Here is a 22798-nt window from a genome sequence, read left to right as displayed (position 1 = left end):
CATGTAAAATGAATACAAGTATATATAGGCATACATAAAAGAAAGAATTTAAGTATGCTTATCTAGGATATAATATATTTTTTTTTTTGGAAGTCGACTACGATCAAAGTATGTCGTTACATTTGGCATTGATACATCAAAGAAGTGATAAGCTCGATAACCGCCCACTGAACCTCTAACAGAACCGGCCCTATAGCCCAACTAAACAATGACCTAAAACTCAACTACATTATTTATACCCTAATAATCTCAATTCAAATAAACCAAAGATTCCACCTTCTCTGGGACCTTCTCTGGGATTTGAACCTGAGACCTCCAGGGCTTTCTGGAGTTTATGTCAACACCTTGGAACCACTTGGCCTATCAACCATTGACATTTAGGATATAATATCTAAACTGTGTTTATCTATCTAATAGATTGGTGATCCAAGTGGAAGAGACTCTCGAGCGGACAAGTAAAACTAGGTCAGGTGACGGATCGGGGTGGATGCTAATAGAATTTCTATGGGCACACATTATTGTTACCATATCTGCCCAAATCACACTTGATTTGGTCAATTGACTATGACTAAGTCAATTGTTAAGCCCTTACGATATTAAAAAAAAAAAAAAAAATTCTCATCTTTTTGTTTTTCTTTTCCTTTTAAAATGTGGGCTTCTAAAACTCTTGATTTAGCTAGAGTGCCTTCATCAACGAGTTACACGGGTAACAAAGTAATGTGTGCCCTTAACATTTTCAATTTGGAAGTGGGAGTCCGTTAACGGATTCGGTCGGCCGGATTATCTAACCAGGCGGACTCAGTCGGATCAAAGAACCATGCCCACGTCCATCCGCTTAAGTTCTTTCGGTCGGGCGGGTACGGATCGATTCGGGTATCGGACAGTCACAGACTCTTCGAACTGACGGTCGTGGGCGGGTTCCGCATTTCCGGGCCAAAATCCCACCCCTACCACTAGCTTAGTAGTTAGTACTGACCCAATAGGTCTTTTTTTTTGTTAGAGAGGTGTAAATGAAGTGTAAAATGGAAGGTGCAACGAATAATACGTTTTCTCCACACCACTGAAATCTCAATCCTGATTTGACCCGCAATCCTGGGTAAACGGGACGCCGGAACGGGCTATTTCTTGTAAGTCCTTGAGATACGTTTTTCGCAACACAACGAATTTGAACCGTCGATTAGCTTGATGGATTCGTGAGAAAGTATGTCACCCTCGCGGTAAAACTAAGGTACCAAAATTTCTAAGAGGACTATATAAAAATCAGTCATTTTTTTTTCTTCTATTAAGAAAGTGAAAAAAAGAGAAAAATGGAGAAGACTCAGATCTGGTTTGCTTTTGGAATTCTAGGGTTGATACTCGTATCAGCTATTGCTGATGATGTAGTTATTCTTACTGAAGAGAACTTTGAGAAAGAAGTTGGACAAGATCGAGGAGCACTTGTTGAATTTTATGCACCTTGGTATCATCTTTCTCTCTCTAGATTTTATTATCTTTTTCCTTTTTTTTTTTCCATTACAGTTCGATCTTCTTTTCAATGGATTTATAGTTTAGTATTGTAATGATCTGTTAATCCTGTATCATATGATGAATCTTTTGTTATTCAGTTTTTCTTATGTAGATCCGTAATCTATTGATAGTTAAACCTGTAAATGGATTCCAATTCTTTTCCGATTTTGTGGTTTTATTGATGTTAAAGTGTTTTCTGTTTAATTGAGCTAGATATTTCGTGATTGATCCGGGAAGATCTCTTTTTTTGATCTTTTGCTTGAGTTTTTTTATCTGTTTTGTGTTTGAGTCTTGTTGAAGCTTAGAGTTTGTGATCGATTATGGATCCTTTAGACTTGTGAACTGGTTATTGTTTTGAGATGGCAACTATAAGGGTATAAGTTTGAGCTAAAAGTAAAATTAGATTTCTCATTGACTGGAAACTATTAGGATATGGTTAAGTTTGATTCATGTGCTGTTTATGGTTTTGGATTAATCTTGTCAGCTGATGTTTATTCTAATTGATCTCACCTCCAAATATGAAACCATGAATTGTAACGATTATGATGTATGACGTTGCCCCATCTCAGGGAGAAAAAGTGTAGCTATAGGATTAAGTATATGTGTATAAAAGTATAGCACTAAGAAGTTCGAAGGTTTTGGTTAAACTATGAATCAAATTTGAATTAGTACTCGTGTTTTCACTGTTTGAACAAGCGATTTGCGCATAAAGATTTGACTTTGGGTTTGGTTTTGTCTTGTCGCGGCAGGTGTGGTCACTGTAAAAAGCTAGCTCCAGAGTATGAGAAGCTTGGTGCGACCTTTAAGAAGGCTAAGTCCGTTCTTATTGGAAAGGTACCTCCTTTACTTTTCTCAGTTTTATGATTAGTTTGGATTCGGAATTCAGTCTTCTTAAGAGATAGCACTTATGGTACAAAAATGTTCTGTTAGGTTTATATAGTTATTTATTGTTTTCTGTTGTTTAACAAATTAATGATTGAACATAATATAGGTAGACTGTGATGAGCATAAGGGTGTTTGTGGCAAGTATGGAGTTTCCGGTTATCCTACACTTCAGTGGTTTCCTAAGGGCTCTTTGGAACCAAAGAAGTAAGCATCATCTTCTGTACTATCTAGGCTTGCAATATCATTCCCAATTCCTACCGTCATTTTTTCTTTTTTCTGGATAGTTTTGACGCCAATATCAAATCTTCTTTGACATATTTCAATGTGCAGATACGAAGGTCCCCGTACAGCAGAAGCACTTGCTGAATACGTGAACACTGAAGGCGGTAAGTGCATAAAAAATCTTGAACGCAGTGATGGTTGAGGACTTCAACTCATCCTACATAATGTTATTTAGAATTTTAGGTTTTGACTAAATTATTTTATTGCACATCTTGACTAGTTAGATTTATTGCCTGGTGTCGTTTCTAAATTTTATTTTGGTTGCTCGATGCATGTAAACAGTGGTAATAACAGTTTCTTTGACAGTCATAGAGTTTACACAAGACTCCAAAGCTTTTTTAGCTTCTTAGTTGTCTCTGAAGAAGGATTTTGGAAGCATGCATTGATCTCCTGAGTCAGCTATTTGCTTGCTTATCTTTTTCTTATGTTGACCCAAACCTGCATTAAATGCCCCAGTTATCTTGATAATGGTGTCTAAGACAAAATCTACCTATATCTGGGCATGCTTGCGATTTGTTTAAGATACTTTTCCATGTGTACTATGAAAGTATTCAATTGATATGAATGTTAATGATTGTGTGAAACATCTACTTGATTTCTAAATGTATTTGTGATGACAGGTACCAATGTGAAGCTTGCAGCTATTCCTTCAAGTGTCGTCATTCTAACAGAAGAAAATTTTTCTGAGATTGTCTTGGATGAAACTAAGGATGTCCTTGTTGAGTTTTATGCACCATGGTAAACTAGATCTTCATTTCTTTTAAACTATGCCCATGAAACTCCATTTGTTGCAATGTTATATAACATAGCAAACCTTTTTTGATACTTCAAGAATAAACTCTTCTCAACTTATCTTGAACTGCTCTCTGATCTTATAAATAATATCACTTGTTGCAGGTGTGGTCACTGCAAAAGTCTTGCTCCAGTAAGTAGATGAATCACAATTTTCTCGTCCATATTAAAATTATGTTAGTGCTGAATGTCAGTAGTCTTATATATTATATCCATTTGTTTTCACAGATATACGAAAAGGTAGCTGCAGCATATAAACAAGAGGGAGCTGTCGTAGTTGCTAGTCTAGATGCCGACAAATACAAGAACCTAGCTGAAAAGTGAGTCAGAGCACTTAAAATCCTGTAGTATTGGTATAACTGTGTAATTAGTACTTGAGAAACTGATTAAGATTTGTTGTGACTACCCATGTAGGTATGGAATTAGTGGTTTTCCTACATTGAAATTCTTCCCCAAGGGAAACAAAGCTGGTGAAGACTACGACGGTGGACGAGATGTGGATGATTTCGTGTCTTTCATCAATGAGAAATGTGGTACTAGCCGGGACGGAAAAGGACAACTTACTTCCCAAGTCAGTAGCAACTGGAGACAGAGTCTACTTCCATAATCTATTGATAGATGTTTTTAAACTACTCGTTCTGATACTTTTTTATTGATTCAGGCTGGTATAGTTGAGAGTCTGGATTCCTTGGTAAAGGAATTCGTTAGTGCTAGCAATGATGAAAAGAAGGCAATCTTTTCTCGTATTGAGGAAGAGATCGAGAAGTTGGAGGGATCCACCGCAAGGTAAAGAATTCGTCAGTTAAAGAGATTTAGGTGATTAGGTAGCCGGTTGAGTTGAGTAAAGAGTTACTTAAACTCTTATGATATCTCACTCACTCACCTATTTTGTTTTTCTTTCTAGGTATGGTAAGATCTACTTGAAGGCAGCCAAGAGTTCTCTAGAGAAAGGTACCGACTATGCCAAGAAAGAGATTGAGCGTCTCCAACGCATGCTTGACAAGGTAAAAACCGTAGTGATGAATAAATTCATAACAAAAGAAAAACCGATCTTTTATTTCCTTGCAGATTTGACCACATATACTAAGCATAACCTGCACCTGCACCTGCACCTGCACCTGCACCTGCACCTGCACCTGCACCTGCACCTGCACCTGCACCTGCACCTGCACCTGCACCTGCACCTGCACCTGCACAACCAATCTTTTATTCCTTGCAAATGTGACTACGCATTCACAGGCACACACATATTGACACACACGGAGGTTAATAAGAGCATAGAAAACCCAGTGTTCTTGAAACGGAATAACGAAACAACAATCACTTTTTTGTACCTTCATTTCAAAGATTGTGTCATTTTGTGATTCTCTTCCTTATCTTATAGTACTTTCTTAATTTTGCAGTCAATAAGCCCAGCAAAAGCAGATGAGTTCATCCTAAAGAAGAACATTCTCTCCACTTTCACTGCTTGATCTCAAACTGAAGTTGTCTCATCCTTTTGCCACATCCAATAATAGGTTCGAATTCATCTTCCATTATCATCTTTTAAGCAGAGTTTTCTTGCAAAAGGGATCCATACAAGGGCACTTCAGCGATTGATTTAAATGCAGTTTACGGTCTTTTAGTTAGCGAAGGAGATGAACATAGGAAAGTTAATTTAAATTCAGACTCTTTTCTACAGTTTTCATTTTGTGTTCTTAGATATTTTGAACGCCTGTAAACGCTTTACTGATTCAAGTGAGACAAGAAAGTCACGGCTTCTTAAAATTTAATCTGGTAAAATTGTTCCCGATGATATTTGTTCCCCGTGTTGAAAATTTTGGCAACCCTCCTTTCGGGTTTTGGATCCAAGGGTTTCTTGAGTGGGAAGAAGAGAAACTGGAGAGAATGTGATGAAGAATCCAAAATCAAGTCACTTGATTCAAAATTAGCTTGTTTGACCTCTTTCCCTAACTAATCAATGAACTAACCAGGTAAAAGATGTGGTAGGATCAAAGTCATCTGTGTGAGGTCAAACTTAATAGGTATCCAAGATCTTTAGATGGTTTATGGAACCTCTTCTATGAAGAAAGCACTGTATAGATAATAGTTTGTATTTTTGGGTCATTACCATTATCACGCCCAAGGAGAACTCTTGAGAAGTGAGGGAATGCGACTCTCGCATCACTCAAGAGTGCAACCTCAAAGCATCTCCAACACAACACAAAAATTCTAAATTCACATAGGATTTTTTAGAGTTTTTCTTTAACAACTGTCTCCAATGTAAAATTCAACCTGAATATCTAAAATAACGTGTCAAGATTCATTTCAGAGCATCTTTAGATGGCCAAGGAGGAAAGAGACTATTTAGAGATTCACTTTTCTAGCTCGCCACATAGGATTTTCAGAGTTTTCCTTGAGTAATGCATTGGCGATGCTCTTAGTAAGTAACCAAATCACGATCATAATATTTATGATGTGACCTAGGATTTTTAGAGTTTTTCTTGAGTAATGTCTTGACGATGCTCTTAGTAAGTAACCAAATCACGATCATGTGTAGTGCAGTATTTATGATGTGACCTAATCATGACCATGTGTAGTTGATTCAAGTGGCAGAGGAGAACCTCTCACCAAGCTAGGTGGAGTATAGGCGAGGAATGTATCGAGCCTGCTAGGAGGTTGGGCGTTATTGTGCCTTTCTCTAATGCGGAGGTCTTTAGTGGGCTCATGGCCAGAAGAAACCCGACCTGTTATGCTTAGATCTAGGTGTCAAAATGTAGAGAAACAATAACACCTAAGATTTAGGTCGTCACACTTCAGAGGTAACTGGATCACCCATTATGGATAGCCATTCTGATCCTAATTTTGATGTCATTTAAGAAAATCCAAGAATCTTCACACCTGCTAGAAGCCAAGAACTAGCAAATCATGGGTTCTCATCCATTGTATCAAAAGTATTGCTCCCCTAATACATTGTTTTTCACTTTCTTTTACATGACTTTCCATAGGATGCAAGAATGTTACGAGCAAAAAAAAAAAGCATAGGTTGCGCCGTTGCAGGGACATCTTAAATATTTTTCTTTGTATAAAGACTTTGATCAATTAGGATTAACTTAAGCATTACCACGTCCAGTAATTTTCACCTCCACCTCTGACCACCGCCCACCACCTCCGACCACCGCCCACCAACTCTCTTTTTCTCTCAACAGTTAGGCGGTGGTCGAGGGTGAGGCTGAAGATTTATTAAGCACAGGAGGAACAAACAAGTTGTTTGTGAAGTTGAAACAAAGTTGTCCCAAGTCAATTCTAGCTTACCGAAGTCTTTGTGGTGAGGCTGAAAGATCAGGAAGTACAAGAACAACAAGATGGTTTGTGAAGTCGAAAGGAACTCCCCTCAATTCTAATTAACCAAATTCTTTCTGACCGAATAATATATAAATTGTCCCAGACCACGACCAAAAATAAGAAAGTATTAGATTCAATATTTAAAAGGAATCCTAACATTATAAATCTCCATTGAGGTAGCTATGAACTTCCTAGTTCTAAACACTACCACCTACTCTTAGAATATAAACAAATAGAGAAATTCAAACTGAGATAGTTTTCAATGGTCCCATCTGATTTTTTTTTTGTTGAAAGGTGGTCCCATCTAGTTGAAAACAATCTTATAGTAGACATTGAAAAACCAGGAGATTTTCATTGGTCCCCATCCTTTTCAATTTTCATAGTTAACCAAGAGAACCCCAAAAAAAAAAAGTTAAAAAGTTATTATCCTTTTATTGTCTCTATTAACTTTCTTTTTCTCTCGTCACCAAAATCATGACATTCAAGCAATGCAAAGATACTCACGCATTATTGTTGCATCACAAAATAACAAAAAGTACACACCATTGGTACTGTTTCAACTACCCCTAGGGTCCCTCCACCTTTTTTCTTATTCAAAAATCAAAGAAATGTCTCATCTTTTTAAATCATGCCATAATAGTTCCAATAGATATATAATTTTCACATCAAGTAAATAAAAGGTATTCAAGACACTCAACTAGAGTAATGCAAGGATACGCTACGCTAGATCTACACAAAATCCACTTTCTATTTTGGAAGCACATTCTATCATTTTGTGTCAATTTAGTAGTGAATTTGATATCTACAAGCTTAATATCTTATTAGTCTAAAGTTTGCACGTGACAACACTGTAGTCACACGTGATCCACGTCACTAAATAAAAATCTTAAATTCCCCTTAAACACACTTAATAGATATGAGAATAGTCCTAGACAATTCATAATTTCAATTTCTAGTGATTCAAGTGGGTTGTTGTTTAATGTCCTTGTCTAAATCAATCTAAACTTTCATAGGTAAGGATTTTCCTAGTGAGGGTAACCTAATCAACTTTCACCTTTTCAAAGATCTCAATGATTCACTCATTCTTACCCAAAGTTAAATTCTAGACCTCAAAAAGTAGATGAACAAAAAATCAAAGACTAATGATAATATATATTGAAATTGAAGAGATGAAATAACCCCCAAAAGAAAAACACAATTTATTTATAAATTGGGGAAGAAATCTACTAATAGAAAAGACAATGAAGATCTAAATTATTAAAAACCCTCATGATCTTCATCACAAGCATAAACTATATCTGATTATCAACAGATTCTAATTAAAAAAAAATTAAAAGAGATTAATTTATATGAATCTCTAAGAAAAAGGGGGAAAAAACTATACATAATAATTTAAAAAAAGGTGATAAATTTACCTAGATGAAACTGGCTTTAGTGATCTGGCAAATACATTCATGGCTCCATAACCCTTTGAACTAAACCCTAAGCATCCCAATAATCCTTGTCTGTATGGCAAGTATGTCTTCTTCTTCATCTCCTCAGCTTGAGCTCTGTTTGATGTATAAAGAAGTTCATGAGCTGATGGAGGTACTCGACGTTTCCCGATACCGTTAATAGGTTTTCCGGTGACTGATCTTTTTGTTGGGATTGATTGACGTTTAGGTTTAGATGTTTCTTCAGATTTCTTTTCTTTAAGAATAGGAGAGAATGAAATTGAATTCCAGAATTTCTCTTTCATAATGTTTCCTCTTCCTTCACTTTTACTTCTTAGAAAATCTTTCAAGAAAATCCATCGTTTTGAGTTTCTACCAGATGATGATGACCTAGAAGAAGAAGCTGAAACAGAAGGCGTTGTTTCTGTTGATGGATCATTAATCTGTTTTTCTTCTTCGTTTTCTCTCTCTTCATTGTCTTCAAGTTCTCTCCATTCAGAAGGTAATGTGCTTCTTAAAGGAGACATAGATCTAGCTCGCCGATGAAGCGATCTATTACGAGATCTCATTTCTCTTCCAGTCATTAATGAATCATCTCGTTTTAGAATCTCAAATCCTCTTAAATCCTTTCTTTCTTCTTCTTCATCTTCTTGTTCGACATCTAGATCTAGTAATGGAGTTAAGATCTGAGGTCTCTGTAAGTGAGATGATAACTTCATCGGTCGGATCTGACCGTTTAAGAATAACTCATCAGCTGAACTCATTGATCCAGTTGGTAATGAACCATTAGAAGGAAACCTAGCTGAAAATTGAAACTCAAATGATCCAGAACTAGATAAATGATCACGAGATGAAGAAGAAGAAGAAGAGATGAAAGCTGAAGGAGATCGAGACGAAGAAGATGAAACGAAGTGCGTAGGACTTGCTGGAGCACTAAAAAAGTAGCCATTATGACACCGGCCTGGACTTGAAGGAGCACTAGCGTAAGGAGTAGAACAGGCACTGTCAATCTCATCGGTGAAACACTGACTTTGTTGTGAATCAGATGGCTCGGCATTGATAAATATTCCAAGTTCATCTTCTTCGGATGTCTGGTATTCGCCATTTTTAGGGTTTTGGAGGTCCATTTTTACAGTTGAGAAAGAGTGAGAATGTTTATCTGGTAGAGAGAGAGAGAGAGAGTGTCTCTGCTTCACTGTTTGTTTGTTTGTACTCCAAGTCCAACCAACCTATAAGCATTGGATTTACTTTTATTCTTGTTTTAGTACTCCTAAATACTCAATTTCCCCCATTAAAGAAGACCAATGCTTTGGGGACCAAGAAAAATGTTGTTCGGATGGAAGACTTCTGCCGCAAGTATTCAATATTTTTTTTTTTTTTTAATATCGATATAATGGTCATTACAAAGACGTTGATACATCGATACGATGTGATTAACATGATAACTGTCGAATCACTATTGTCTAAAGACCAACGAGATTAATATCCTAAAACCCAACGAAATGAAATGGCCTAAAGCCCACAGAAACTACTTAGATTTGCACTCCCTATATTCAATCTATTTTGATCTGATTGACTTTATTAAGTTAAAGACAATACCTTTAAAATATACTGTGTGTTTTTTTGTCTCACTTTCTTCTGTTCATCTTCTTCACCAGATGACAACCATGATCGTCAACGACCACCTTCCATCCTTATCTCTTCTACTCATCTATTTCTCTCTATCTTTGGCATTACAATTTTTGGTGACACCTCAACGTGAGGTTTAACCACTAACATAAAATGAACGCTTCATCTTAGTACCCCAAATTATGGATAGACCCGATGGCAAAAGGATATAATATGACGATGATATAAGTGGTGGTGGTGGCTATGAAGAAAAACGAACAAGATAAATATAGACGGGAGCGTTTGTCGTGAAAATAAGTAAAATAGGGAGCTTCAAAAATGATTGACCCCTAAAAATGATCTGCCTCTAACTATAGAGTCTCACAAACTACACGACTTCCTCTTGAAATTGTTGTCACGGACTCCCCGTAAACTATTTCCTTCGTCCACATAGCATCGCCGATAAAAAAAGAGGAAAAGTTTTCTCAACGAGCAACCGCGAATCTAATCCTGCGCATAGATCTTCTATGTCACGTGGATGGTTGACATCGGTCTGGTAATAAACCGAATTTGTCCACTTCTTTTAACGAGGGTAAGGAAAACCTACCATCTCAGACTTTGGTATCATTGCGATGATTGACGTTATTCTCGGCTAGTTACCCACGGTAAGGTTAGGTTCAAGGAGCTATTTATAAATACTTTTTGGTCGGTTCAAGTAAAGGACATAATTTCCTTAAAGTTAGGAATTACTCGTGTAAAATGTTAAATTTATATTTTACCCCATTCAAGCCCCACTCAATTACTCCATATCAAATATCCATATTTTACTGCCTCCGGTGTCTATCGGATATGAGTCCAAACTGACAGTTTTTCAATAGGGTTATTTAGAATATAGACCCCAGTTATTTACCTATATTAGGGATCCACCCCCAAAACGATAATGCTTTAGGGGTTACCCCCCATTCTCTATTTTTCCGTCAAAAGCCCGTTAAGTTGCGAGCGTGTCAGTCACGTGAGTTTCTTTTGACAAATTTGCCCTCTCCATCAGCTTTACAGTTGGGGGTCTTTCCCTAAATAGTTGTTTTACAGTGGGGGTCATTCACCATTTTAACACTACTTCCTATTTTTCATAAGAAAGTTGTGATTTTAGTGAAAACAAAGTTCAACCCTCTTCTAAGTGAGTAACTAGGTCGAGGTTTAACCTGGGTTTTGGAGTTCAGCTATAATGGATTTCTAGAAAAGAAGGTTTCAGATAATTGCCAGCTAAAATTCAGAAGTTTTTCAATCTTTTTCTCTTTTTCTCAAGATCAGACTGTTATTCGTGTAATGTAGTTGGTATTTCAATCTGTTCAAGATCAAGATCAAGAGAAAAAGATTGAAATACCAACTACATTACATGAATAACAATCTGATCTTGAGAAAAAGATTGAAAAACTTTTGAATTTTTTTTCAAAAGCAAAGAACTTTTGCTTAATTGCTTCAAATTCAAGATCAAGTACTGAATTGAAGAACACAAATTTACGAAGAAAACATTAAAATTGAGCATAATGACTCAAACCTAACAATTATCTCCAATTTTAGCTGGCATTTATCTGAAACCTTATTTTCTAGAACTCTATTATAACTGAACTCCAAACCCAGGTTAAACCTTGACCTAGTTACTCACTTGGAAGAGAGTTGAACTTTGTTTTCACTAAAATCACAGCTTTCTTATGAAAAGATAGGAAGTAGTATTAAAATGGTGAAGGACCCCCACTGTAAAACAACTATTTAGGGAAGGACCCCCAACAGTAAAGCTGATGGAGAGGGCAAATTTGTCAAAGGGAGCTCACGTGACTGGCACGCTCGCAACTTAACGGGCTTTTGACGGAAAAATGGAGAATGGGGGGTAAACCCTAAAGCATTATCGTTTTGGGGGTGGATCTCTAATATAGGTAAATAACTGGAGTCTATACACTAAATAACCCTTTTCAATATTTGGGAGGAAATAATGTTCATAATAATATAACTCTTGCTTGTTGGACATATTCATGCAAGTATAAGCTAGTTGCTAGGCAAAAAAAGAATATTAATGGCATATGACTATGCATATATTTAACAACTGTTGAAGTCAGAAAACTTTAGTCATTAGGGCACTGAGGTATAAACTAAATTTATGCTTGCAACTACTGTGATATAACAAACAAAAGTTGATAGACTTTTTCGAACAAATTTAGGATCAAGAAGTATTTCTCTTGGTATGTCACTTTTGTTGTAAATAGTTTCTAGCACCTCCGTTGGATCACCTTTATTAAATAAACAAATGCAATTGAGAAAACAATATAAAGACATAATGCAACCATAGCTTTGGTATTTGAAGTGATTAAAAATGTATTTTTATGTGGAACTTTGAGCATATAAACAAAGAAATCTCAAATCTTTCACTTTTCTTGATTCTCCCAAAGAGGAATCCACATCCCACGATTATCAAGAAAACCTTTACTCGAGGTCCTCCACTCCTTACTAAAACACTTCAGTGGGTAGCTACTTCGCTCTGATTAAGATTAAAATAACATTCAGTTATAATATAGATAAATGCAGATAAAGATACCGGAATTGATCAGTCTAACTTGTAAGATTTTTGTAGTATAAAGTGGAACGTTGAATTTGAGTAGAAGACATTGATGTGAATTTGCATTACCACTTTGTGAGAGCTTCTTACAAAATTGGGGTTTTATATGAGAGAGGAGCATTTGAAAGTAAAGAAAATCCTTCAATCCATGATGTTTTGGGTGGCAAACGGACTTTTTCTAACTCAAATTGTTATCTTTTGGTGTACATAACCCATCTAATACTCTATTTATACTCAAACTATAATACATTGAGATTGAAATGTTACAAAGCTGGAAAACTTATTTTGGAAGATAATATCATCTATGGAGTATAATATAGCAATTTCTTATGAAGGTAGACGTTCTTTTTAAGAACTTGACTACGATCTACGTTACTCGTTACAAGCCATTGATGCATTATGAATATGTGATACGCTCGATAACCGACTAATTTAAGTGACGAACGAAAGATGCCTAAAGCCCGACAACATGAAAGAGGCCTAAAGCCTGACAATATGAAAGACGCCTAAAGTCCGACCAATTCAATACATTATTTACTTTATCATATCATAAATTATATGAGATAAATCTTGATGGTAAACTACTTCCACCGAGACTCGATTCCACGATTTTATGAGCTTAAGAGGTGTGTCTAACCACTACACCAAAAGCTGGTGGACTACGAAGGAATCTTAACGAAACAACAAAACTTTAATGTTTTAAGATGGTCTCCAGTAATCTTAATTAGCTATGGGCTCTCAAATCCACAAAAAAAAAAATCAAAGATTGGATAACATTGTGGGGTTCCTAATTCAAATTTCTAATTCGGAAGCAAAATCAACAAAATCATAATCCAAGTGATAAAGTTAGTAGATGACATATCTTGTTATCAAAAGTTCTTCTCTAATAAAGTAAGATGAAAATATGGGGGCCATTTTTGTGGTTCTGATGTACTTATATTAATGACTTACCTATAAAGTCTGTAAGTCAATTATAAAGCTTGAATGGCATGTCAGTTTCACAAATCAACCTCAATTATTTGATATCTAGAAACTTTATTTGGTTGATATAGGATTCTTCCATGGTAAAAAGAACAAGGACAAAGAGAGAGATTTGGTGGTAAAACTTCAGGATTCAGAACCACAAAATTAGGGCCCCAAGCTATCTCTACTGTCTCCCATTCCAAGCAAACTCTCCATTATTGAACTAGGTAGAAGGTGGAAGCTCTGTGATAAGAAACCTCAAGGGCCCATGCCTGATATGACTCCTATCAATCACAAGTCACAACAAAAACCTTCATGATTTTCAAGTAAACATAAAAGTAAGGGTGCCCTAGAGGGACCATCCTTTTGCTCTTAGTCCATCCCTATCTTGGCACTCCCCGCCCACGGATTGGGGCAGTCCGAGGGAATTCGGACTGGGCCTTACGCCCTTACCCGCTATGCTCAAGCCGAACATGGACTAGGGTAGTCAGAGTGCCCTCTGACTGCCTCAATCCGTGGGGCGAGAAGATAGAGAGGCCCAAGTCTTCCAATTCGTGACGCTGGAGTTAGTCTAACAATTGATTGTGGGAGTAGGCTTGGAATGAGAGGAACCCAAGACTACATACTGAGTATGTTGCAGACATTGCTGAAAATTGAAGTAACATGTATCTAAGCTAGACTAAATACAATTTCGTCAACAAATGAAAGACCTCAATTTTTTTCTCTTAACATCCAATCCAACTTCATTCATATTCTTTAATTTCGAAGGGGACACATCTCCAATATTGATTATTCATATCTTTATCGACAACGTCTATAGTTGAAGCTTCCATACTTCTCCACCATGATATATCTTTCTAAATCCATCTGCTACAAATTCATTCCTTCTGGCAACACTTTGCCATTTTTGCTTCCCCCGTCGACCATTCATCTGCGCCTCAAATCCAAGCGTTCACTCACACAATTAAAAAAGATTTTCGTTCACCAGTTCTTCCAAATTTTCATTTGGCCAAACAAATGAGGATAACTTATATGCTTCTACTATTAGTACTATTAACTTACCATTCTATTCTACTCCATGAGATAGTTCACATTTAACATCAATGGGCGAAATTTACCTGTACCACGGACTACTGCACAAGTTAACACATTGCACATAGTGAAGGAGGGAATACTGGTAAACATTTGGAGCTGGAGAAACTGCATGCTCTTCAAGATAGGCTATTCTGGTAGCATTTTGATTATCACATAACATGTCCATGGTTGTCCGACCGCAAAGATCTTACCCTTATGAGTTCAGCCGGAACTCATTACACACTAATCAATGGCATGGGTGACGCCTATAGTAATGTGACCTAAGGGGCTTTCACTTGAGAGCCCTGTGCTGAACTAAGAAGGGCTAGTGGGACATCCTTTCTGAAGTATAGCCCACCTAAGGTTCAAGGAGAAAAAGAGAGGCATGGGGAATCCACAAAAGTTTTGTGAAAAGGATGCTCTTATCATGTTCTTGGTAGAAAAAAATCCAAATTCCTCTATATGATTTCCACTCATCGTCGTCATCGACACTTTTATTCCTTGTAGAGAAGGATAGCTGCCTCCTGGGCCAGAGCTCTATGAGCAGTAACATCCATGTACGACTCGGTTACAAGGGCGGTGAACAAAAATGCCTTTGTAGCTCACTTCCGTCATCAATGGGTTCCATTAATAACTTCTTGGAAGAGCACGTAGATATGATGTTAACGAGGTGCGAGACTTTTTATCTGACATTTGTTGAGCTTCTCTCTTCGGGAGCTCTGAGAGAAGGGCGGGCTAGTGCAATAAGCACACCAATAGTTCAGGTATTGGTCTTAGTGATTTTGTGAATTTGGAACTTTGAACAATCTAAGATGTCTCATCGATTCTATGTCATGTTGACCCCAATCGTTTGGTGTTCAACTAAACAAGAGTGCAAAATATAAAAACAGAAGTAGAACAAGAACTTCGGAATCCAACCAAGAATTTTGAAACAACTGAGCTCGAAATAAATGATTAAGAGATCATAAAATTAATTATATCTAGCAAATCATGATCCAAAAAAGTAAGGAAACATGTAGGTTTCCCGAAAATACGTATTAATCAATCTTAAGACCTAATTATCACTCTCAAATTCATCTTCTCACCTTCTGATATTGCTGGTTCTTAGTGTTGTTAAATCCTGAATTCATTCCTCTGTCCTTGCAATTTCCACCTCCTTGTCTCCTCATCATTGGAGGAAAGTCGAACTCGCCCGAATCAAGTTTTCGCCTCTGGTACTCGAAGTTTCTACTACCCTTATTAATGGTTGGTTGTAATGGAGGAAGATTAGATGGAGCCATGATTTTCTCTTCTGAAAAGTTTCTTCTTTTACTGTTTGAGTTCATATTCTGCGTTTCTCTTTCTCTTTTTTGAGCTGAAGAATGTTCTTTCATTATCAAATTAGAAGACTCTGATCTCCTCAACTGATGATTTGTTGACTCCTTAACTATAGAATTTTGCCTCTGGTTTTCTCGAATTGATTTATCGACTCTTGGGTTGTGAAAATTAGGCGAAATTTGTTCAGATTTGTGGGAGTGATTAGACCCATATCTGTCATTAATTAGAAACATGTAATTTTTTGGTGGGTACATCAATGGTGGAACTAATAGATCTTGTTGGTTCTGAATTGTTTCATAATTGAATTGATTCCTCCTCTGGTTATGACCTTTTTCTGAGTTCTGTTTTCCATTGACGAGTTCTGTTTGAGCAGGAATATTTTCTTTATCCTTTTTAGCTACATAACTGTAAAATGGGTAAAACAAAAAGCTAGGGTTTCGAATCATTTTGTAATCATAAGAAAAGGGGAGGTCAATCTAATTCTGAATTAAGAACTGCAGCTAAGAGATTGAAAAATTGAGAGTGAGAAAAGAAAAGTACCTAAAATTGGAGGTTTGATGTATTTTCTGGTCGAGGTTTCTCCAATCTACGCCTTTTTCTTGAAGAACAATTTCTCTAGGTCTAGCAAAACCAAATGGATTGGGTTTCTGCTGATGACAGATTTGAGTTTCTTCTTTCTCAACCTCATCAGCCCATGAAAAACCTGAAGTTTTGTTGTTTTTGTTACCCACCACCATCTCTCTCTCTCTCTTTCCTCCCTGTTTTTTTTTTGGCTCTAACGGCTCTCTCAAGATTAGATTCAAAGCAAATGTTTGAAATTTCAAAATTGACGTATTGCAACGGTAAAATAGGTGAACAAGAGAATGGATTGGGCCAGTAGGACAGGGTTATCCGGCGGGCTGGGCCAGTAACAAATTTTATTGCACATTAGGGTTATCAGACTGAGGCCTCGTTTGGTTCCGCTTAAAAAAGCTAAAAGCCAGCTTTTAGCATATTTTAAGCGCTTATTGAAAACTTTACGCGTTTGGTTCAAAAAAGTTGTAGCTTATTTTAAGCTAGAAAAGCCCATTTTCTCTATAAAGCAGAAGCCACAGACTCAGGTAGGATAAAAACCATTTATGGTATTGTTTAACGAAGGTATAATCCGTGTCGATGGACACAAATAGGTTAAGAATCTCAACCGTTAGAACTAAGTTTGTGAACTGTAGTCTCAACCATTGAAAATAAATTTGAAAAATATAATCTCAATCCTCGTAAATCCCTGCTTTGACTTTCAACAAAAAAAAAAAAAAAATCCCTGCTTTGAAACACATTACCTTTTCTTGCCCATAAAAATGCTAATCGTAAAAGATTCCATGCTCCACCACTAAAACCCTTTTCTTTCTTGTCACCTTGGAATCCCCATCCTTAAGCATATTTTGATTCCATCCTTTTGAGTAATGGTGAAATGCTGCGGAAAGAAGCTTTGAATTTTAAATTTTTGTAGTTTGATTCGATCACATTAAAAGTAATTAATGACTATATTTATATGATGATATTTTGTACGGTAATTGCATAAACACGGTGGTGAGGTGGGATCCACATGGACCGCGGTCTATTCGACCGAATGCCAGTGGTCAAATTTTGCCATTTTGTTACCCTTGGTTTCCTAGTTGACATGTTACACAAGAACACTTACTTTGGTAAGGGTAATTTTAAAGTGTTATTAGACCTTCTTTCCTTCACAATCTCACTCTAAAATCGGTATTGAGAGAGGCGCCAGTAACACTTTGAAGGGACGCCTTAAAAGCTAACCTTCTGGTAATTATGTCTAGATTTTGAAATGTGGAACTCACACACTTTCTTATGGTGCTGCTAAAAGCACCCAACTGAATGAATGGCTCTTAGTGGGCAACTCTATCATCACTCGACCATTTCCAATTGTTTTGTAAGCACCCGAACCAATGGCCCAACCACCACTTCTTCGTCCTCTTCTTCCACCACCTGTTGTCCACCATCACTATTTCTCTCTTGACTTGAGAGATTTAGTCAACCCTAAATAGATAAAATGGAGAGATATATCATAATGACGGTGGAAAAAGTGGTGGAGGCGACATTTTTTGTTAGAAGGGTCGCTGTCAACCCTTCTCTGGAGTCATATCTGCATGCTGATAGCTAATAGAATATTCGGGTCAACGGCCATTGACTCTAGTTAAAATAACTAGAAAGGATGTACATGGAATAAGTTCAAGTTTTACCATACAAGCAAGGGTGGAGCCAGGAATGAAACCTAGGCCTGGCTAGCTAAAAATATATTGGCAAGGTCAAATGGCCCATTGATGGTCTGGTTATTCCAACTCAAGTTACAAACATTTTTTTCAACAACAAAAAAAGAAAAAGTTATACACATTTCAAATTTAGCAGATTAAATTTTATAATATATTTATAGATTTTCTTGTTAGTGACCATAGTAAATACATTGAGATTTACACAGATGTGTGCGAGATCTACACTGATACATTTGAGACTTCTATTGAAAATAAAAGAAAGAACAAATTGTTCTTAGACAACATGGTTATTTCTTCAATGATTATTGTAGTATTCATTTCACTTGTTCTTTTAAAAAATAAATGATAATGAGCCAGAGAAAGGGAATGAAAGAGATCAAAAGTAATCCTTCTATTCTATGTCATCTAAGTGACTATTATCTCTTCTTCACCCTCTTTAGTATCCGACTCTCTGCCTCTCTCTCCAAAATCATAGTTGAAATTGCAAGGTATTAATAAGAGCTAACCCTAACAATCCAACGGTTTCAATCTTAACCCTAAAATCTAAGGGTTTAGATGGGTGCAAAAGAAGGATGACAAAATTAAAACACAAAAAACAAAGGTGGGACTCGAACGAGGAACCTAGAGCACGGGCGTCCTTCACTATGAGTGTATGACCAACTAAGGTGCCTCATTCATGCTGAGAGTATTAACCACTTTTATTATAATATAATCCATCCCTGGCTGCAGCCTAATTCATGCTGAAAGTCTTAGCCACTTTTTATAATACTAGAAATCCATCCCTGGCTGCAGCCAGGGATGGTCTCTATATAGATCCGCCCTTGCATCAAGCAAAAGAAACATCTCATAGAATGTTCACATACTTCCATATTTATGGTAATATGAATCAAACGGTGGGATATTCCTATTTTTTTTTTAGTTGAAGGGAATACATTAACATAAAAGAGTCTATTACAGTAAACTAAGAAAAAAAAAACACAAATACAACAAATAAAGTAGTACATCAAAATATCAGAACTGAAAAAGTGCATTGTATAACTTCGGTTTGTGGAGCAGCCTTCTTTTTAGTTTTTTTTTTATTTTTTTCAAGTGCTATTTGGTTTTAGTTTTTTTTTCGATGAGTAGTCGATAAAAGCTCATTGGAGTGGACCCTAACTTTAAACAGGTAGGAATGGGTTAGTAGAACAAGAATAGGAAAATCATGATCATGCATATTTTGCCTCAAGTCATGAATCATTTTCTTACGCCACTAAACTTTGAGTATTTTTGAAGAAATCACTACCACATTTTCTTTTCTCTCTCTCTCTCTCTCTTTGGAAACAACCCTCTCTGGCTCTCTCTCTCTCGTCCATGACCACAAATTTCTCCCCTCTACAGATACACGCTCCGTTTTCCTGCCCTAAGAACCGCTTTCACGTCATATTTCACACTACTATTTTTCTCCTTGTTAAAGTAAACCTCCAAATTCTCTCTATTTACTATTTTGCCACCTCATAAACAAACTAGGTTTGGTTTCCCATTTTGCCCCAGAATCTTAAGACTTGACCTCCTATATCCACCTTATAAACCCTGACCCGATATCCACCATTACATTGAGTCAAGGAGTTCATAATGACAGAGTATGTTTATGTTTAAATCTTATTTGAAATATGACTCAGAGTCTAAACTAGTTTTTTTTTTGAGAATTCGACTCCGTTCTACGTTAGGCGTAACAAGACATTGATACATCATGAAGATGTAATAAGCACGATAACCGCCTAATTTTAGACCAAGAATGAAAGAGCCTTAAAGCCCAACAACAAAGAGGCTTAAAACTCGATAAATTATTACATAATTTACTTTATTAATAACCTAAATTACATGAGATGAATCTTTGATGACAAACTACTTCCACCGAGACTCGATCTCACGACCTCATGGGTAAGAGGGGTGTCAAAAACCATGACACCAAAGACTGATGGACGAGTCTAAACTAGTTCAAGTTACGTTTCAGATTATTTTTTTGTATAACTTGTCTGAATGACTGATTCTGCTTGATTTTGAGGCTATTTGACTTTGGCGACTCTTATTTAAGCGAGTGAGATTCACGCAAAAAAAAACATCACCTAAGTGGAGGTGTTACCCCTGTAATTGACCAAGTGGGTCGACCCGATGGGTATTATCCGAGTCACTGTTTGCTACAATGGGCAAGATCGTCATTTACATCCTTTTTCCGATATATAAATAGTTTAGGTACGTCTCTCCTCTATTACACATTTCTTTCTTCTCACCCTGCTTAAAGCAGGGAGGGACCAAAACACAGAGAGACCCTCCGACCTTCATAAGAGCACATCCCAATTAAGGGTCTCTCTCTCTCATGGATAAAGAAGGCAACAATGCTGCCATCATCATCCCCACAACCAACAATGGCACCACCACCATGAACAACAACAACAACAACAACAACAACAAAAGCCAAGGTAAGGCAAAAAAGCATGGCCCCTTACATGTTCTTAAGGTAGCTTTGTTTATGTTAAGACGTCGATCGAACAAGAAATCGAATTCTATTCATGTTGAGGTTGCTTCTAAAGGAATATGGAAAAAACTTGTGAGTGCAATGCGTCCATTACACCATCACCAACTTCCAAATCAAAATTCCCCACCACCCTCATCAATTGATATGGGCCCTATTGATATGGGCCCTATTGACATGGGCCCTATTAATATGGATCATCTTATTAACAATGATGCTTCAAAGGGGAATGATTCTTTTCATGACATGAACTCTCAATCACCAATGTCATCACCTCATGTGATTGTTCATGGGCCGGGTTCACCATCTTCTTCTTCGGGTTCGGATGATAGCATGAGTCGTTACGCTTCCGCTCAAAACCTTCAAGAACTAGATCGAAGCGAAGATCAACACAATAATTGTGATTTTGTGATTGAAGGAGATGAATATTTTTATGGTGGTGATGATTTGATTGATGCGAAAGCCGAGGAATTCATAGCCCAATTTTATGAGCAAATGAGGCTTCAACAGTTGGATTTGATGAACCGTTATAATGAGAGGAAGAAGAAACAGAAAGAAGCCATTGAAGGATATTAAATCAACATACTTGCATGCAAACATGCAATCTTCTCTATTTATATCCTTTTTATAGTTTCATAAATATATAATATGATTTGAATGCCATATAAAAATAAGGGTTAAAAATGGGGTGGTGATAATAAATGAGGGGAGTGCTACTAGCAAGAATGTGTGGGCATATTGGATTGGTGTTATTTTGAGAAATATATATCTCACATATAATTTGTATTATTTCTTCCTTATTTTTTTTCTTCTATTTTCCCCTTTTTGTAGTGTTTATGTAGAAGAAGTGAGGTTGTTAAATTAATTTGGGTGCCTTGTCAGATATGATATACCATTCACCACTTGCTAATGTATTCTTTTGAGTTTTTTTTTTTCACAAAAATTTGTTTGTATTCTTGATAAATAACAATTTTCGAGCGGACTCATATTGATGTTTGTTTGTCCTCTTCTTTTTGTGGCAGTGGACATCTCTCGCCTAGGAAACTAGTTCTTAAAGGGTGAAAGACCCATACCTTTTACGATTTTTTTTTCAATTTAGACTTGAGAATTTCAATCTAGACCTGAATCAATACTCTTAAAGATATTATGCTGCCAAACATAGGACTTTAGAGAGGCCTAGACATAGTTACTCAATAATTTTTGAATAATCAATATAAGAAGCATTACAATTTCAATTCAATTATAATCTTTTGTCCTTTGTAAAACACAAGGTTTTCTTTAGGTTTGAATACCCTAGAGGCCTAGACATAGTGGACTGTCTGAATTCGAATGTCTTAGTGTTTTCTCTCAGATATCTAAATTTGAATGTTTTAGACACTCCTTTGACTGTCTCATATGTTTGGAATTAAATATTTCACATAAGACTCTAAAGAGTCTTCATCCACTAGAATTCCTATACTTTTTTTTCTCCTTCACTTTCCCTAGAGGAAGACAAAAGTTATTCTCCTATCTTTTCAAAATTTATTTATGTCCAGTTGGATTTGGCCTCGTTATTAATTCCATTCCTAAGGAAAGTGTCAAATATATCCACTAGCCATGGAACGGACTTCTTCAAACCCAATGGTAATTTAAATTGAAAAACTATGAGAGTCCAAGTTAGCTGAACAGATTGATGTCATTTGTAACTATCTTTTATGTCCTAATTACAATACTAATAAAAATTAAATACTAATTCTCAACTTATGAGGCAGTTCCACGTGTATATATATTAAAACTTTAGGGTTTATTTATAGGGCTTTTAGGGTTCATAATGTCCCTTACCCGAGATTTTTTATATGTTTATTCCGCTTAATTAATATATCAATGGATAACTATATGTTGCCCCCCTACATATGACTATTTCACCAAAAAGACCCCCAAAAGATGTCATATTTCTGTTTTGAATGCTATTTGATTTTTTTCATCGGTCAACTTTAACTGTTATCTTCTCTTTTCATTTTCTTACCTCTCTCTAATAGGGAGAATTTGACATACACCCCCACTATTATATGAATATTAGGACTACACCCCCACTTTTTGAAAACTTTTGATATACAACCCCCACTTGGACGGAAATCGTCAACTCAGAGTTAAGTTGGGTGTGTGCGAAACACACGCGCCAACCATGACGATTTTACCCTTTTGTAGTTGTTGAAATATTTTGAGCGATTTTGACATACACCCC

General features: G+C 36.5%; 3 protein-coding genes and 1 long non-coding RNA gene across 4 annotated transcripts; 2 read left to right on the top strand and 2 right to left on the bottom strand.

Moving 5' to 3' along the window:
* Positions 1-1153: 1153 nt before the first annotated feature.
* On the top strand, positions 1154-5232 carry LOC147559544 (protein disulfide-isomerase like 2-1-like). The gene is made up of 11 exons (XM_086661438.1): positions 1154-1459; positions 2256-2340; positions 2498-2595; positions 2722-2777; positions 3294-3411; positions 3571-3598; positions 3694-3785; positions 3880-4036; positions 4127-4251; positions 4370-4469; positions 4869-5232. Exons 1-11 carry the CDS (start codon positions 1308-1310, stop codon positions 4935-4937), a joined length of 1080 nt encoding a protein of 359 aa, XP_086517564.1. The 5' UTR covers positions 1154-1307; the 3' UTR covers positions 4938-5232.
* A 2732-nt stretch (positions 5233-7964) lies between these two features.
* On the bottom strand, positions 7965-9554 carry LOC147559543 (uncharacterized). Its single transcript, XM_086661437.1, has one exon. The coding sequence runs from the start codon at positions 9347-9349 to the stop codon at positions 8201-8203; it is 1149 nt and encodes a 382-aa protein (XP_086517563.1). The 5' UTR covers positions 9350-9554; the 3' UTR covers positions 7965-8200.
* A 5848-nt stretch (positions 9555-15402) lies between these two features.
* LOC147559542 (uncharacterized) lies at positions 15403-16704 on the bottom strand. Its single transcript, XR_015233622.1, has 2 exons — positions 16336-16704; positions 15403-16200 (listed from the first exon to the last, which is right to left on the bottom strand). It is a non-coding gene; the product is annotated as an uncharacterized LOC147559542 (long non-coding RNA).
* Positions 16705-20319: 3615 nt separating this feature from the next.
* Positions 20320-21363, top strand: LOC147559541 (uncharacterized). The gene has a single exon (XM_086661436.1). The coding sequence runs from the start codon at positions 20419-20421 to the stop codon at positions 21148-21150; it is 732 nt and encodes a 243-aa protein (XP_086517562.1). The 5' UTR covers positions 20320-20418; the 3' UTR covers positions 21151-21363.
* The last annotated feature ends 1435 nt before the right edge of the window (positions 21364-22798 follow it).

Source organism: Eschscholzia californica, unplaced genomic scaffold, assembly GCF_041429995.1.
Source record: "Eschscholzia californica isolate CP2 unplaced genomic scaffold, dmEscCali1.0.p SCAF_2, whole genome shotgun sequence".
In the NCBI taxonomy this organism is placed as follows: Eukaryota; Viridiplantae; Streptophyta; class Magnoliopsida; order Ranunculales; family Papaveraceae; genus Eschscholzia; species Eschscholzia californica.
This window is presented reverse-complemented; position numbering and strand designations above follow the sequence as displayed.